Source organism: Asparagus officinalis, chromosome 8, assembly GCF_001876935.1.
Source record: "Asparagus officinalis chromosome 8, Aspof.V1, whole genome shotgun sequence".
Classification (NCBI taxonomy): domain Eukaryota; kingdom Viridiplantae; phylum Streptophyta; class Magnoliopsida; order Asparagales; family Asparagaceae; genus Asparagus; species Asparagus officinalis.
In genome coordinates this window covers 73,508,862-73,526,955 of record NC_033801.1, presented here as the reverse complement: position 1 = coordinate 73,526,955, position 18,094 = coordinate 73,508,862, and the positions used below count along the sequence as shown (strand labels likewise).

The 18,094-nt window shown below is 35.3% G+C and overlaps 1 protein-coding gene and 1 long non-coding RNA gene across 2 annotated transcripts; both read right to left on the bottom strand.

Moving 5' to 3' along the window:
* Positions 372–15,208, bottom strand: LOC109822026 (ankyrin-1). Its single transcript, XM_020388189.1, has 11 exons — positions 15,141–15,208; positions 13,788–13,919; positions 13,230–13,369; positions 10,127–10,213; positions 6,776–6,901; positions 3,616–3,768; positions 3,473–3,535; positions 2,985–3,086; positions 1,169–1,339; positions 1,009–1,088; positions 372–661 (listed from the first exon to the last, which is right to left on the bottom strand). The coding sequence occupies exons 2-11, from the start codon at positions 13,873–13,875 to the stop codon at positions 589–591; spliced, it is 1,083 nt and encodes a 360-aa protein (XP_020243778.1). The 5' UTR covers positions 13,876–13,919; positions 15,141–15,208; the 3' UTR covers positions 372–588.
* On the bottom strand, positions 15,287–15,860 carry LOC109822027. Its single transcript, XR_002241999.1, has 3 exons — positions 15,659–15,860; positions 15,439–15,501; positions 15,287–15,351 (listed from the first exon to the last, which is right to left on the bottom strand). It is a non-coding gene; the product is annotated as an uncharacterized LOC109822027 (long non-coding RNA).

Sequence of the window (18,094 nt, the reverse complement as noted above, 5' to 3'; positions counted from 1 at the left end):
CTTATCAAGAATCTAACAAATAAATGATTCTTCTCATGAATCCACCAAATAAGCAGTCCTCTTCATGGATCAACCAAATAAATGATTCTCTTCACGAATCAACCAAACTAACTTTATCCCTCATCAAGATTTCTAAAATACAAGTGGTGGTGGCGATGGTGTCCCCAAGTTGAGTACGCAGTGAACAAAGGGAAATCAAGGTGGCACAGGTAGTGATGAGAAAATATACATTGAAAATGACTACTGCTACCAACCAATAATGACAATCTTGATTATCAACAAGGCCATCGAAAGCAGGTCGGATGAGAATCTGTGGCACTGTTCATGTTGAACAGTCACTGCATACGACATCACACGATCAGTAACATACCTATAATAACTTATCTTATTTAAAGAGCTAGTCCATAGCCAAAATTTCACTACACAGATCACTTTGTAAAAGTCACATGATCATCCTTCAGTTTTGAGGCCATAAAATGTCAAAATAATAATAGTGAATAATGGTACATATTCTACATAAGCACCAGCCTCACAAATATCACTCCTTTGGGACACTGCAGAAGTGTCGAGCTTAAAAATTAAAACTAATTACCCATTTTTAGTATCACCGTTTTGGCTTTTATCCGTGCCATGAAATTTCCTTCCAGCTTCCACAGCTTCCCTGTTGGAAAATTAACAAAATATAGAAAGAAGTTAGAAGGATTTCTAGTATAAAATTATATTCAAACAAGAATAAAACAGAAAACCCCATCCTCGCCTAAGTTAGAGACCATGAACTGGATTGACGTCAATTTGCTCTAACCAACACAGACAAATATATGCAGTAATTCCATTGATATTTGAAATATATATCTACATTTTACTCCATGTTAAACACTGGGTATTTTCACTATAGATATAATATTTTAAGAGAACATTATATTTTTCTATGATTTCATATTTCAAATGCTTATGATATCAAACCACAATATTTTTCTCCACACATATCAAAGAAGAGAATCATTTTACCTGAAGGCCTTTACAAGCTCCTTATTTTCAGGATCAAGCTGTACACCTTCATAAAAGGCATTTGCTGCTTCATCAAACCTCTGTCAAAGCCATGAAAGATTAAAATTTGTCGAAAAATTTCAATATAGTAAATTAGAAGTTACAGATTACAAAAGAGAACCTGCAATAAAAGGAGCGCTGAACCTTCCCTGTAGCATGCTTTAGACCAGTCAGGCCTTAGCTGCCTGCAAGCCCTGGCATCAGCTAAGGCATGCTCTGCTTGTCCCAATTGGATCCAACAAAGGCTTCTATTGGATAGCAAGGTTGCTTCATTGGGGTTAAGATCAATAGCCTAAAATTTTAACACAGGATTAACAAGTTAAATCTCAATTACCTCCATTGGTCTGGCCAACAAAGCGAAAGTTGTCAAAACAGATATACGGAGAAGTAATTAATCATGTCTCACGAACATAATTCTTGATGATTCAGCTCAGAATAAGATATCTAAAGCCAGAGAGTCCAGAACAACTTCTGGGCATAACAAGTTAATTTGTTAAAGATACGTTTAAAGTTCTAAATTATTTAGTGGAAACATTAGCCATGCGAATTTTAGATGACAAATATTTCCTTGACAATATATTCAAACGCTGACAAATGAGCTTAGCTAACTAGCTTCTAAGTTAAATTTTGCTCGATGACTTTGCTTTTTCAGTTGATGGGGCTCACTTTTCCCCTAGATTTAGGACACCTTGACACAGCGTAGGTAAAACCAAAGGCAGTTAGAGATGTGCCTACAGTTTATCTACGATAGGCCAGCTGAATCCATCCAGAAACCATTAGGAAGAACCCATGGCCAAAATAACAAAATCTGAATTTCGTCTGCATCAAGAACATTGTCATAGTGCTGGATTGCATATCAAATACATTTGGACTAAAACTTGATGACAACCAAATGAATAAAAACCCAACTTTCCAGACCATAATGTTTAGCATTCATTATGTGTAACTGAACTATAGATCAAGACATTGGAACACAGGCCCTGATATCCAAGTAATGAAACTCCCCATTTGAAGAATTTTGGTCTGTTCGGTCAAGGGCACAAAACTATCAAATATTTTATCTAGTCTAATTCTGAAAGATGCTACATCAGAAGCGGGAGAAAACTGAACCTACAATAGGCGAAACTGGAAGAAATTTATCTTACAACTCTTATAAATACTAATCCACTTAATTGAATGACAATTGCATAAAATCAAGGAATGGTTATCTTATATCACTCATAAAACGGTACAATTTCACTTCATCCAATGCAACGGGAATTGCTCTTGGTTACTATAAAAATAATCAAGGTAAGAAACATTGAGCAAAAGTAGACGTGTTTGTGATCAGAGTATAAAGGAGTTAAATTTACAATTGAAGAAGAGAAAAGAAAAGAGAAGCAATCACCCTGCCTAAACCCACAGTTTTAACCCCATAGTTTCGTACCAGAAGCCTTAATCCTGATTTGATAGACACCACAGGGAGGTACTGAATGGGATTCAAACCTAGCGTCTGACCTATTCTATAGAACGCACTGGAAAGATGTTGGTCCAAAGGAAACTCTTTTTCTATCCCAAGAGTTTTCAAGGGAAGAGAGGGTTTTTCGCTGCAGATGCCTGGTTTAGTCTCCTGATTCCACACTGACTTTATGTGTGTACTACAAGCTTTCAACTTTGATCACGGAATATGAGCTCATGCAAAAATTTCTACAACAGGCATCTTTTGACAATTATGGGGGATCCCTGGCACATCAACTAGAAGACTAGTCCATGGAAAGGTAACCAACCTTTTTGTTTTTCTCCCCTACAACCATAGCCAACCCTCAAATTACCATGAACTTCATATGATTGGTATTTCTCAGTTAAGCACTAAGCTAAATTATAAGCTTCTTTTTAAGATGATTCAGCTCAATCTAGAAATATCTTCTTATATTTTGGATAATTCTTGAAGGAGTTACCTGTGTATATGCATCTATTGCCATGAGATAATCTTTTCTTTTGAATGCATCATCACCTCTGGATTTAGCTTCCAAGGATTTCTCCTTCGCCTCAGGTGTTACCTGCAGGATTGATTGAAATTTTGAACTTCACTTGAGTATACAAAACAAACAAACCTGGTAAATCACCAATCTGCTAGTCTCTCCTTCAAAAACTCTAGTACCATACACTACATTACAGGCCAAATATTGTCGGGAAGAGGAATGCGCTTAAACAGAAAAGGATTTCTTGCGTGGGGATACAAGCAGTTGGTATCTGGTCAAAACCGTGAGTTCCAAATTTCATAATTTTCAAAAATTATCATGAAGATCTATTCAGTCTAGTGCAGATGCCAATATCAAGTGACAAGAAAGTTCAGCAATTTGCAACTTGCTGGTGACAAAATGCACGTTTTCATCTTGCTACTTGCACCATGGTGCAATACGCGGTGCAAAATCAGCAATGGTACCTCAACAATTTGCGGCCTCTGAGAACTGGTTTTCGTTGGCATTTCTGGTTCTTTTGCACTTTCCTACAACATAAAGGATAAACGTCAGATGCCCAAGCCTACAAATTGTTTGTTCATCTTACGGGGAAAAGAAGGAAAACTACCAATTCTTTACTTGAATCGGACTGCATGTGTTCAATGACTCCATCAATGCTCCAGTTTGATATATCTTTAACAGGGGATGTCAGTGGAAAAAGAACTTTAACAGCTTCACTGTTGCCTCTAACAGCAGCAACCTGTATTGGCTTTTGGCCATCCTGCATAAAGGATTTTATTTGCTCAAGAATTCATTTTCATTTTGGCGAGTAAACAATGTGTGAAAACCCAAGTAACCCAGATGCCCAGGAAAACAAAATAAACTAGAAAATGCACCGTACAATGTTATGGACATGTTTTCATTCTGACCATTATCATCTCAAATACTAGATATCTGAGGATGTGAACTATTATCCGTCATTCTTAATAGTAAAAGTACTACTGTATCTGCAACTGTGTCGTGATGTCACAAGCCATTGTTTTTGCTAGCAACAATTACTTATGATACAGAGTTCTAAATTTTTCTTTGATTTTTTGCTTCTCTTCTTTTTATTTTTACTTTTTAGTAGCTAGTTCATCATCCTTTTTTCCTCCTCGTCTTCCTATAATTCTTCTTATTATCTTACTTTTGCCTCTCATGAGAGGTTACTTGCCTTTGTCCTCCTTTTCTCATCCTCCTCCTCTCTTCTCTTCTTTCTTCTCTTTTCTCTGTCTTACTGCTTCTTTTTTTCCCCTTTTTTCTACCTATAAACATTGTCTCTGAAACATTGGTTAAGTAGTCACTGTTACAGAGTCATAGTTTCTTAACAACTATTCCAAAAGTATCTCACATGAAAAAAGAACAGTATTCAGTATTAAGTAATCATCACATAATGATTGATATAGCGCAACTAATTGAATTTATCTCAGTCTTAAATCATCATTATGCTTAGAATTGAAGTCAAAAGATCGCTTCACTTACAGTGAGACACACCACACCTTGCACCTTGGGACTATGACACATTTAAGGTTTCCTTGCTTGGCACCTGGCACCTGACAACTTCGGAATTCGACATGCAATGGGGCACATTATACTGGTGGTTTTAGCACTGTAATATGTCTACCAGTGGTGGTTGTACAATCATTGTTTTGATGAAGTATCAGGAGACGTATATGCAGTGCAGTAGTAAGGGTTTCTTGATGCTTCAGCTGATTTTTACAATATTATAACCTTATTGGCCAAGATATCAAGTGTGCCAAAAAAATCACTAGTTGTTTGTGCATCCAGTGCTTAGGTTGACATACAATACAGTCCTCAAAAATTGATGCCTTGATTCTAACCTGCTATAGGAGAAGTGGCAGAATCTTCTATCTATCATTACCATTGTTTTAAATATCGGCCGATAATCGATATTATCGGCCGAGTTATCGGATTTTTGAGCTCTCCGCTAGGATAAGTTGGTTTTGTAATCGGTTATCGTTTTGGAGTGATTATCGGCGAGTTATCGGCGTTATCGGCACTTATCGGCCGATAAGTAAGGCTAAATTATCGGGATTATCGGGATTATCGGCCAGTCATTTTGAGTTGAGTTGTTAGGTTTTTAAAACCCGACCCCACCCGTTTTGTTAATAATATGAAACTTAAAACCCGAAACTTTATGAATCTGACCTTCAAACCCTAACTTCGTCTCCGGTGGCTGCTCCTTTTCTCGTAGGGCGCTTCCTCCGTTATCTCCATCTCATGTTCTCTGTGTCTCTTCGTCGCTCGCCTTCATGAACTTCAACCTTGAACTTCGTCGCTTGCCTACCCTCTGTCAACCATGTTTTTTTTGTCCAGAAACATGGCTATATACACATGCTGTGAGCTTTCCTTCTCTTGTAATTCCTTCATGCACACACTTTCTCTTTTGAGTAATATCAGTTCTATAACTATTCTTTTATCATACTTTGCTTTTCTGTTTTGGTATGTTTATATTTCATTAAGCATGGTTAGATTATATTTTTTAGTTGTTATATTATATATATACACCATCCAGTATATTGCTTCGATAAATACTACTTATCCCCGATATATCCCCGATTTTCGCTATCCGATAAGAATTTTGGCCGTCCGATAAATCCCCGATAACCGATATTTAAAACCTTGATCATTACTCAAAAATTGATGCAGCCCCCAGCGTCACACTACAATTGATCTGAAGTTTGGTGTTTAGTTCCATGCTTTTGGTTTTACACATGCATTGGAACAACAACTGGGGTCCAAAAGTTGTAGTCATTGTCGAGCTAGAAATGAGTGCACTTCCAGCTGCTTCTTGAATGCCACATCAGCAAAAAGTTCTTAATAACACTTTCTACGTGTTTCTCTCATTTAACAGTGAAAATTAAGTTACAAACCAATTTTATTTTATATAATTGTTTGACATTGTTGTAAAATGATCTACCTAAAAAATGCATTACAGATTAACCACCATAGTTAGAGATGGACTGCATTTCCATTTCCAACTAAATACAAGTATATAAACCAATATATTATTGGTTCTTTAGAATGAGCATATGTGAACAGACTGGTTATCTGCACAAGCCCATGATGTTTCATGCTCGCTCGGAGTATCTCAAGGAAACATTATTATGTGGGCATTGTTGACTTTTGAAATAAGGACTTCCCAAGATATCACTCATCCTAGGCTCCTAGCATTTTTGATACTCAAGCAAGCAAAGTGCATGGAGTTTTTACCATACTTCTTCCCAGGTTAATGTTACCAAATTTGCTCTCAAATTCTCTAGAACTGTTCTGCTGCAATGCATCTTTCTAGCATGCCAGATATATACCTATTTTTTTCTAAGGGTCTTTGTAAATGTAGTGCTGCAATTTATAAGAATTTTGCAATTTTTGTTGCAAATTACTGCGCACATCCTAACATACCTTATATGTTGGTGGCCCCTACTAGAATAAGGTTTCACCACATCCTTCGCTCCCCACTAATAAAATTCTGACGTTATTTTAAGGGATAAAAATATTCTAATATTCTTTCAAGTATTTGATATTAATCTTATAAAGTATAATTTCATTTGTTGGATGACTAAAAAGGCATCATCTAACTTGTGCAGGATTTAAACAAGAGGAATAATGAATAGAGGTCTAAAATCTAACAAGTTTATCAGATAATGCACAGACAGTCCATGCATCTACAACTACCTATAATTCAAACAACCATGCCGAGAATGTAAGAGAAGCTTGTGTGTACCAACCTCGTCAGGAATATTAGGATCTGCCCCAGCTTTTAGTAAACAATTGAGAATTTCTTTGCTCCCTAGATCTGCCGCAATGTGCAATGGAGTTATTCCACCTGCTTTGATGTTAGGATTAGCACCTGCCTACATAATTTAAAAGGAAATCAAAATCAGAAAAGGGGGGCAGGATTCAAGATAATTAGTGTGCAGAAGTAGTATAAACTCAAGATAGATTGCATCGCCAAAAAAGATGCTAGATGGGAACTGATAACACATACATGATTCATTCAAATGCAGCGAAACAAACTTGAAGAATCAAATAGGATAGTTTCTTGAGAAACCCCATGAGCCAGCTTAACCACAAATAGACAATATCCAACTATAACATTTAAAAACATGGAGCTGAGATATTTCTTTCCCCATACACCTGGATTACAGATATACAAAGCCCTAACTTTTCAGGAATTATACTTTTAAAGCAACCTGATTTCAAGACCATTATAGTAGATAACTGGCCATCAGGAAAATATTGTAATTAATTTCCTAAGAGAACATTCTTGATCTAAAACTGCTCATTATCCTGACTCTACATCATATGCTCATCGAACATTAAACCTTTCATTTTGATTCTAAAAGCATAATGATCAGCAAACACGATAAATTTTACGAAATATGAGCTGTTAATAAGAAGGGATCCACTTATATAATAGCTTGAACAATTTCAATCATAAGAACAATGAATACATAATAATGATTGACAACTATAGATTGTCATAATAACTCAGATAAGAGAAAGACATAGGTAAGAAGAACTAAAAAGGGCAACATACTTATTATGAAAAGCAGACGGATTGTTAAGGACTTGCATGGATTCCTTTGCTCTTTTGTTAGGAAAAGTGAGGTGTCGATATCAGAAATGGTTTAGTAGTAGTTGCAAATCGGCATTCACCAAAATATGGTAAACAAATAGTACCTAACGTCTGGATTAGAATGTAAAATAAAAATTGTGGAGGGAGCGTGTGAATTATTAATAGAGCCCTCAAGCATTCACAGAACCACACATATAACACTATTCCATCAAATTGTATAAAAACATTAATGCCTATTTAACAAATATTTGATGTTTGCTTCATTGACCATCTTTCCTTGATCATATCTGTTAAGGGTCATTCTTAAATTGACAACTATACCATCCTTTTCAGTATCTCGATCCATCTTGATGAGAGATGTCTATTGCCTCAACTATCTTCCTATCATTTCTCTTGACCAGAGCACTCAATGGCCTCTGTAACAAATGTCAAAACCATCTCAAACGATTCTCTCACATCTTATCCTCATTTGAAGCTGCCTCTAATTTGTTCCAAGTGCAGAAGTTCATTTTCGTATCTATTTTATATTCATTTTACCATCCCAATTTATACAAAAAGGCTGTCTTACAATTTGCTAGAAACTCTAAACCAGCACAAATGGGAATCCAACACTATATTAACTATCTATACATTGGGAACAAGTTACCTACAAGGGTCATTCATAAGGACTATGAAGCTATACAAAAAAGTATCTCAAACTGTTGAACTTTCTTTTAGGGTAATTTTAGGGTGTTAAGAATCAGATACTGTTTCTAGTCTTGTATCCCTGATCCTATATAAAATAAACACAGTACGCTTCTCACTTGAAGTTAACACATCTGTGACATGACAATTCAATTGGCCTATAGGCTAACCAAATCTTACCAATAAAGAGGGTCCGTATTAAGCTATGTTAGCTTTTCATGTCCAGATATTATGTCATACATTAGAAATATCACCTGCACTGTTAATCCTGTAGTATGATCCCCTTAATTCCTTTTTCCTCTATTATAATAAATGATCTCAGTTTTCTGTGCCAAATTGCTTAACTGAAGGTTAGATATCTCATTTTCATGTGTCTGGAATGAACTGTCATACAAGTAGCCCCTGTACAGTTATGTTTGTAGTAAGATCCTTTTGTTTTCTTTTACCTGTCTTACTATAAATAATTCTCAGTTTTCTGAGCCAATTTGTTTACATGAGGTTGAAATTTGAATATCTCATTTCTGTGCATCTGGAATGATTGGATCTATATTTTGAAGTAGATGTGGTATTAAAGAAAGTGGTTAATCTCGGATTTGACTATTTGAGTCCTTTACATCAAAGGTTTCTAGACCAGCATGGTTTTCAGGAGCCCATGAAAACCCTCCCCCACCCCACCCCACCCCACCCCAAAAAAAACCCACACCCCCCCCCAAAAAAACCTACCACAAAAAAAACCCACCCCAAAAAAATAGCAAATAAATAAAGCAGGCAGAAGCACCAAAAAAGAGGATTGACCTAACCAATGGATACGAAATAGCAAATAAATAAAGCAGGCAGAAGCACCAAAAAAGAGGATTGACCTAACCACCATCCCCCAAAAAAACCTACCACAAAAAAAACCCACCCCAAAAAAATAGCAAATAAATAAAGCAGGCAGAAGCACCAAAAAAGAGGATTGACCTAACCAATGGATACGAAATAGCAAATAAATAAAGCAGGCAGAAGCACCAAAAAAGAGGATTGACCTAACTAATGGATACGAACCTACTATACAAAGGACCATCTTTTATCCTGACACAGCAGGGTAAACTTAGAGAAAATGACAGTCCTTGATCACAACTAACCCCCTTAAAGAGTACTATATGTCCATTTAATCTATTGTTCATCATTTGGTTAGATTTCAGTACGAAGTTCATAACAGTATTTAAATGGATGAGCAATATGAATCTTAGGGACGTGAGGGATTATAAAAGGAAAAGTTCTATGTTTAAGTGCTCTAAGAAAAAGCAGGCTGCTACAAACTCCTAACCATACTGCCTGGAGGCCAGACCAGCTTTGGCACCTGCCTAGGCCACTATTTGCAACATGTAATTTTCCGATACTTATAAAGCGAAAAGAAAAAAGAAAAATTTTGCATTCCCCACTTACTTTGGTTCTTCTCACTATAAGTACTTTCTACTTCTTTGAGATGCCAAAAGTAATATCACAAAACCTAATAAGAATCAGTTGAAACAGCAAAGACTGCCAAAATAAAAACCACAACTGAAACTAATATTGTATAGCCATGTAATTACTTGGTCCATCAGTAAATAAAAAAAATGGGTATTGAGGACCATCATTAAGTGCTAACAAAGTAATCTTGGACGAAGAGATAACTTTAATGTGGAATATTTATAGTGAGAACAACTAGAATTGTGTCCAATACCAGCCTTGCTGAGAAAATACATATAATGATAAATGCAAAAACTTGTTCACTGAAACTATATAACTCACTCACTAGTAGATAAGTACTCCTTTTGATTACTTTTTTACGTACCTGAATAAGTAGCTCCAAGCATGACAATGATCCAGCCGCAACGGCTGACAACAATGGAGTAATTCCGTCATCTGTTTCAGTATTTGGCTACAGAAAGTTATACAGCAGAAAATGTCAGTTCTAATAAATCAACAATTGAGCTTCAAAGCATTAGTATAGAATGGGTAAACTATTTTAAATTCAAATATTAATTAGTGAAAGAATATATATTGTGGAGCAGACATTTGAGACAAAGACTTTGCTGCTGTTTTCGCAACAGATACACACAAAGCATTGTCGGGTCAAAAACATCTATGATATCGTAAAAGATATATACAAAGTGCTTAGGGTAACTTCTAATAAGTCAATCCCAGGAGAAATACAATGTTGTCCTAGGTTGCACAGGTACGGGTATGGACACTGGTACGGGTACGGGACACGGCAAATTTGTAAAATGTAGGGTACGGGGACACGGCTTTTATATACACATATATATATATTTATTTATTGAAAATATGTATATATATATATATATATATATATATAATATATATAGAGATGCATGAGAGAGAGAGCAGATTAAATAGATTCCTTGTCTATAGGAGGGATTTCCTCCTGCGCCATCTAAAATCACATGATGAGCGACATGCTGGATGATCGGCTCGTTGCACTGATCTAACATATTCTAAAACCCTACACACCAAAGTTTGGTGCGTGCAATCGTCTGATCGTTTGACCGAATTCACCACTCGTATCAATTTTTAACGGTTTGAAATGATGAAATAGAACTTTTCACATGGCTCTGAGGAGGGTTCAAACAGACGACAGATTCCCAAACTTGGCTGTGTTGGGTGGTTTTTTTTTAGATATCATAGATCAAGTTCACCGGAGCGCGATCATCATAGATTGTCATCTCAAATCATCGTGTGAATATTAGAGGCCGTCATGAGGAAATTCCCCCGTCCTTGACTAAGCGCATACCCATTTAATCTCATATATAATATATTATATATATATATATTATTATTATTATATATATATATATATATTATATATATAGTAACATTTATTAACTATAGCAAATTTACTATGTTTAATTTCAAATTCTCAATAAAATAAGCTCATTCCTTAAAATTATAAAGTAAACTCATTTGAAACTTTGACTTTATATTCCACATAAGCATCAAAAAGAATAAATAAATAAATATGTACGTATATACATACATACATATACACTTACCTATTTAAATATGAGAACACATGTCTCCCATTCTTAGCATTGCCATTAATTTTAAAGAAAAGACAAAAGCAAATAGTCAAGCACCCATGTGAATGGTGATGTCATGTTCCACTAACAAATTTAAAACTAAGGAAATAAGAGAGAGAGTCTTCTTCTTCCTTGCATCTAAACTCATTATCCTCTACTCCAAAACTCCTGTGTCCCCTCCGTTTGGGTGCGGAAACGTACCTAACCACACCCGACACAGATACGGCGCCAAAATTGTCGTATCGGGATATCATAGATGTTGCCCTATACGATATAAGAAAATGGATGTCATGATAAGGAAAAGTTGACTTTATAATTGGGTTAGCCTTCTCATTACTAAAAGAAGACCTTTATGCAGTTAATTAGAAGACCAAGCGCTGGCCCTCTCTGCTTTATTCAAATGGACTAGACATGCTTCTCTTCTATCTAGAAGATTACATGAAAAAGAAGACCCGCCATTTCTAACTCAACAACACTTCCCTCAGAACATGCATGAGCCATGAAACTATGAAGGTATTACATGTTTTTAAACAATATGTTATATCTCATGAAAGAAAGAAAACTAAGTGTTTTAATGCGCACAAAAATTTGACCCCCACTCTCATTGTCCACAGAATTTATCATTAGCTACCTAAATGGGTACATGCTTTTAAACAATATGTTACGTCTCACGCAAGAAAGAAAACTAAGTGACAATATATTATGTCTCACGCAAGAAAGAAAACTAAGTGTTTTAATGCGCATAAAAATTTGACACCCACTCTCATCATCTACAGAGTTTATCATTAGCTACATAATTGGGGTACAGTTCATGAATCATTCTTCAAAGTTTATGAAGACAAACACATCAATATGCCTGCATTACGCATCACATATATCTCAATGTACATGCTAGCTAAGTTGCATGGAAATGGGTACGGGTACGGGACACAGAAAACTTATAAACTGTAAGGTATGGAGACACGGCTATATATATTTATTAAAATTAATAATTTACATGAGATCATTATTGTTTTCCAGCTCATATGTTACTAGAATTAAAATGCCTATCACATTTTTAAGTTTCTTTTATTATGTTGATTATTATAAGTTGGAAACAACTTGTTTTTGAACTAGACACCCAAAGATTCTTTAAAATCGTAGTTTTGAACTTGGGTATGACTAAAACGAACTTGACTCATGTCTAATGAGTTTCAAGAAATGATGTATAGGATACATGTTAAAGAAGTGTACAAGTGATAATCTTCGCATAGGGAGACAGAAAGATGTGATCATGCATGCAAGAATACGCACAAACACAGACATGGCCTAAAAATGAAAGGCTATCCTTATTCACACACATCAAAAAGATTCAAAACTTCACACGTCAAACACATATGGCCGAAGAATGAAACATAAACAAAACTTTCACCCGTGGACTGAATAGATTTTTTTTTCTATGGTTTAAAAAAATGTGATCTTTCAACCAACTTCCATAAGTGAAGGAACTAAAACCTCTTGATCTCTCATTCTTACAAAAGTTTTAATGAGCAATCAATGCTGGCCATCAATGACCCCTCTTTGTGTCCAGACAATTTCCAACCTATGGAGTTCTCACTGAAAATTTCCCTATATGTATGTGTATAGCACTTTACCAGCCTGCTTAATCAAATACAAACTTGGGATATAGATCCAGTAACAGACAGTTCACTCTTTTGCTGACTAAATTTTTAGCAATTTGGATGGAATTTTTTAGCAATTTCTAGTTTACATGAATTTCCGCTAGTTTATCAAGAAGCAATTTGGATGGAAAATGTATTGAGATATATCTCAGCATGTTTCTGGCTGAAAGATGTCATGTTTACAATTCCTGCTTACATTAGCATGGTGTTCTAACAAAACCTTCACTGCTTCTTGCTGCCCATGACCAGCAGCCCAGACCAATGGAGTGCCAGAATCACTATGAGATTCCACATCAACTTCTCTTGAAAGTAGAAGATTCAGCAACTCAATGTTTCCTATAAAATTTAGAAAAATATAAGAGAAAACAAAAAAAAGTTTAACACTCAAGAGCTCAGAGATAAAACCAGACAGAGAAGGACAAGTAATCTAGGATTTACAAATAAATGAAGAACAACATAAAGCTGAACGAACACAATGTTTTATTCAGCAGTCTAAGGGCTAGTATTTTAAACTGTAATCTGCATTTGTCATAATTAAATAAAGTATACAAATACTAATTTCTAAGCTTCCATCTACATAGATTCAATTTTGAATTGTGGCAGTTCAAAATAAAATCAAAAGGAGATATAATCTCCAATTGCAGAAAGGGACAAAGGCAGTATACAACCATATTCATACGGATGAATTCATTCCCCATGCATTATATAAGAGGATATTTAACATGAAAATTTTGCCCATGTGAATGAGGCAGACCTATTCCAGCCGCATGATGCAGAGGTGTGACTCCTAATTCACTGGAAGCAGAAGGATCTGCCCCTTTCTCCAAAAGATATTTTGCCATGTGTATGTGTCCTTGTCGTGAAGCATGGAGAAGAGGAGTCTCACCTGTTCAACAATATTGAAAATATAAGATTCACACTGAATGAAAAGGAGAATGCTAGGGTAGAAATTAAATTTACGGTCAACATCTGTCCCTACTTCATTAAGATTAAAGGGTGAAAATATTTCAAGCTGAATGTTAAATAATACAGCTAAATCAGAATAAGAATAGATTCCAGCTTAAAGTCATCCTAATTCCAGGAGATCAGTTTAAAAAGCAGCAGAAACAACGACATATCCTTTATAAGCAGATACCATATTTGTGGTTGGCTACATCAATCCTTTTCTCCAGTCAGCTCTATTGAGGACCTCCTTATCTGTTAAATTAGCAGTAAAAATCCTTTTATATAGTCCATGATCTTTTTGGCTTGCCAGTCCTAGCATCTTCCTGACAATGATCCTACAATCCTAATAAATACACCCTCAGCCTCCACTACACATGTCTAAGCCAACTCAAAAATTTCTTTCAACTCATCCTACACATGCTCTAATATATTATCCTGTTTTAGCACAATGCATTCATACACCTAACTATTCTAATTTTGGCTACATCCATATTTTGTGTATGTTTATCAAATACCCAACATTTTAACACATAAAGAAGGGCCTAGGTAAAGATTTTCTTTCAATTCACTGGTGTTATGTGGTCGCATGGTAGTTCATAAGCACTTCTTCAATTCAAACCTATGCTGCATGGGTACACGTATAAGACACGGAAAATTTGTGAAAGGAAGGGTACAGGGACACGGCTATATAAATATTTATATACACATATAATATATATTGAAATAAATAATTTGTATGAGAACACAGATGAGAATTAAAATTCCTATAACATTTTCATGTTACTTTGATTATGTGGATTGTAAATTGGAAATTCACTAGTTTCTGAACTAGACATCCAAAACACCCTTCAAAATTATAATTCACATCAATTTCCATTACAACTGCACTAGTTATACTCCACATCAATTTCCATTACAAAATACTATCACAGTTAAGCAAAAACATGAATCAATTATAAAAGCAAGCACCTGAATTGTGTAAATGACAACCATTCAAGACAACCGACCTGGTCTATTCACAATATAAAGGACAGAACAAACAAATTCTATATTCTCATCAGAAAATCTTCTGCAACTTACAAGAGATAATTAACAAGAATTTCAAAGATAACAACCAAACCAACAAAACCAAGAGAGACGTAGATTGTAGTGAGAACTATACCATCCTCATCCTTCACATTGACATCAAGCTTCAACTCCTCAATCAAGAACTTGGCAACGCATCATCCTTCGTCAATATCAACTGTGAACACCGTCGCTTCGCTTTGAGCAGCGAAGGGTTGAAGAGCGTCCTCTTGTTTCCGCAATCCTTAAACATCCTCCGCCCACCGTCTTCGCCAGCCCTTTCCCATCGTCAAGCTGCATCGCCAGCTCTATAACAAATTCAACAATATTAATGCATCAAATCTAAGAAAAACACAACAAAAAAAATCAAATCAAAATTCAAAAACCTAACTTACTCTTAAAGAGATCAAGGTTCCCGGTCTGAGCGGCATTGAGGAAGTTCTGAACTCTCTGCCTCACTGTACCCAGAAAAATAATAGAAAATAGATAATTCGTCACGAGAAGAAGCTAAAAAAGAAACGATCTTTAGTTGAGAATCTTTGATAAGCGATGCCCAAATAGATGGAAAGGGGGAAAAGAGAGCTCTTTTATGGGAGTTTACAGAGAATCAGCCACCTTGTAACGCTGAGGAAGCATCGGACGCCATCGCTAGGGTTTTAGAGGAAGGATTAGAGAGAAGGGGCGAAGAGGGGATTCTGGGATTCAGGGTTTAAGCTTTTTGTGTTTGCGAAAGCACCGGGCTCGTCAGTATTACAGCAACTTCAATTGAGTTTGGTGGTCAAAACATAAACTTTGTCTTGACCTCTGATGGACTCGATGCCCTCCCCAGGGAACATAATTGGCGAAATTCTAGTCGGTTTAAGGGGACGAAAGTGAGTTTAAAACATCTAATTTTTTTTTTATAAATGACTTTTACATCTACATCACCACGCAAGTGAAATACAGTATTTGTTTAAAAAATTAAATTATTATCAAAAATACAATGTGAAGATGACGTGACAAAATAAGATTAATTAGAAAGTATAATTAAAATCATTTAATTAAATTAGTTACTTCTTTGTCACTTTCATGTGACTTCACCATTTTTTTAGGGAAAGTCAAAATTGCATTAAATCATATGTGGCAACTTTCTTGCATCTTACTTTCATAACCACTTACATGAAAACAAACACCTTAATTGTTAAATGAAAGTAACTTTCTCACTTTCATCTTTTACTTACATGCAAACAAAGACCCCCTTCGTTACTTGAGTATCAAAGTGGGTCGCCATCTCACCCTCGTTTTTTTTTCTTATAATATTTGTGTTAATAAATAAACTTATGGAATAAAATTCTTATACAGAATGGTATAGATAATCATCAATCATAGTTTCATGTAAATAACTATTGCATATCAAATGATTATTTAATATTATAGTATGCTTTAATAGTTATAATTGTAAAATTATTAGCTATAATGTCAAAATAACTTATCAACCTATTCTATAAATATTCTTATTTATCATAATTATGTAAAGTATAATTGTAATAATATAGGGCAATATATTAATTTACTAAGTAATTTAATGAAATAGTTTATAATAATATTATCAAATAACCTATTGAATATCACAATTATTAAATAAAAGCCTAATTTTTTATTTTAGTAATGCTATAAAAAAATTATACTATTTATACTAATAACTATTTATATTGTTTATTAAAGAACACAATAATTCTTAATAATATTTAGTACAATATTAATTAATCGATCATACTATAATTAAATAATTATTAGTTATAGTATTATTCAATAATTATAGTTATGTATAATAATTTATAAATTAAATATTTTTTATGAATTTATGAAATAATTATTTTATAATAATTTATGAAATAATTATTTTCTACTATTTTATTACAAGTAATAACTATTTAAAATAAATTATAACTTAGTTTGTAATTGTCCTTATTATTCTAAACTATTTAAGCATATTAAAGTGAATGACAAAATATTTTAGTTAGTTTATGTCAATAATTAGACTGTGTTAATCCTCTTCTTGGAGACGACACGTATTCTATATTATAATTAGTTATCATATCAGCTCACCCTAGCCAGCAACGGCTCGGGTAGCATGGGCATTCGACCCTTCTCGAGGTGGGCCGAATCGAGACAAGCTCTTACCCAACCTCATCACTCGAGTCGACCACCCTCAACTACTTAGAGTCGGGTCGACAACTTGGGAGGACGACAAGAAAGGCAGACTTATCATCCCGCTCGTAGAGCTGAATGAAGGAGGCGGTTTTGTCCACGGGACTCCTCGCTAAACATTGTCCATTTATCATCATTGCTCCGTCGCAAACGAGTTTCCATAACCGGTCATCAACGCTCCATACCTGCCTCAAGTGCACGCATCAAATCAGAATCATAGTGACTCATCGCCATATGCAGTCGACACTTATTTATGGCTATATGCCATCAGGGCTGTCTGCATGTACTCAAGGCACAGAGTTACGAATTCTGATTTCTTCCCCCCCCTCCCCCCTTGCCGCCTCAGTAGTGTGTGTGTGTGTGTGTGTGTGTGTGTGTGTGTGTGTGCGAGGCTCATCGCCTACTGGCTAAGGGGATCCCTTTTCAAATGGCCTTCAGGCCCCCCTCGGGGCCATAGGTACGTCATTTCTGGCTAACTAATTTCATCATCTATATATTAAAAACTTATTCAACTTATTGATTCCTTATTCAACCTCTATATTGACTTGACCGTCGGAGGAATCACTGAGAACCCAACTTTGATCCTCTAACATGTCTATTTTGCAGCTCTATTGTCCTAAATAGGAGATTAGTCACATGAGGGGATGAGGGGAACCACATCGTCCATTTTGATCCTAAGCCCCATTGCTAACTCAAGATTATCTACTAATCTCACTACTGAGCCTCAGGACATCAACAGTTAGTGAGGAGATACATAAATAACAAGTTATGGGTAATGAGTGAAGGATTAATTATGATGATGAGCATAAATGATAACTACAAACATTTAGAGAGAAAAACAAAAATAATAAATCAAATTTT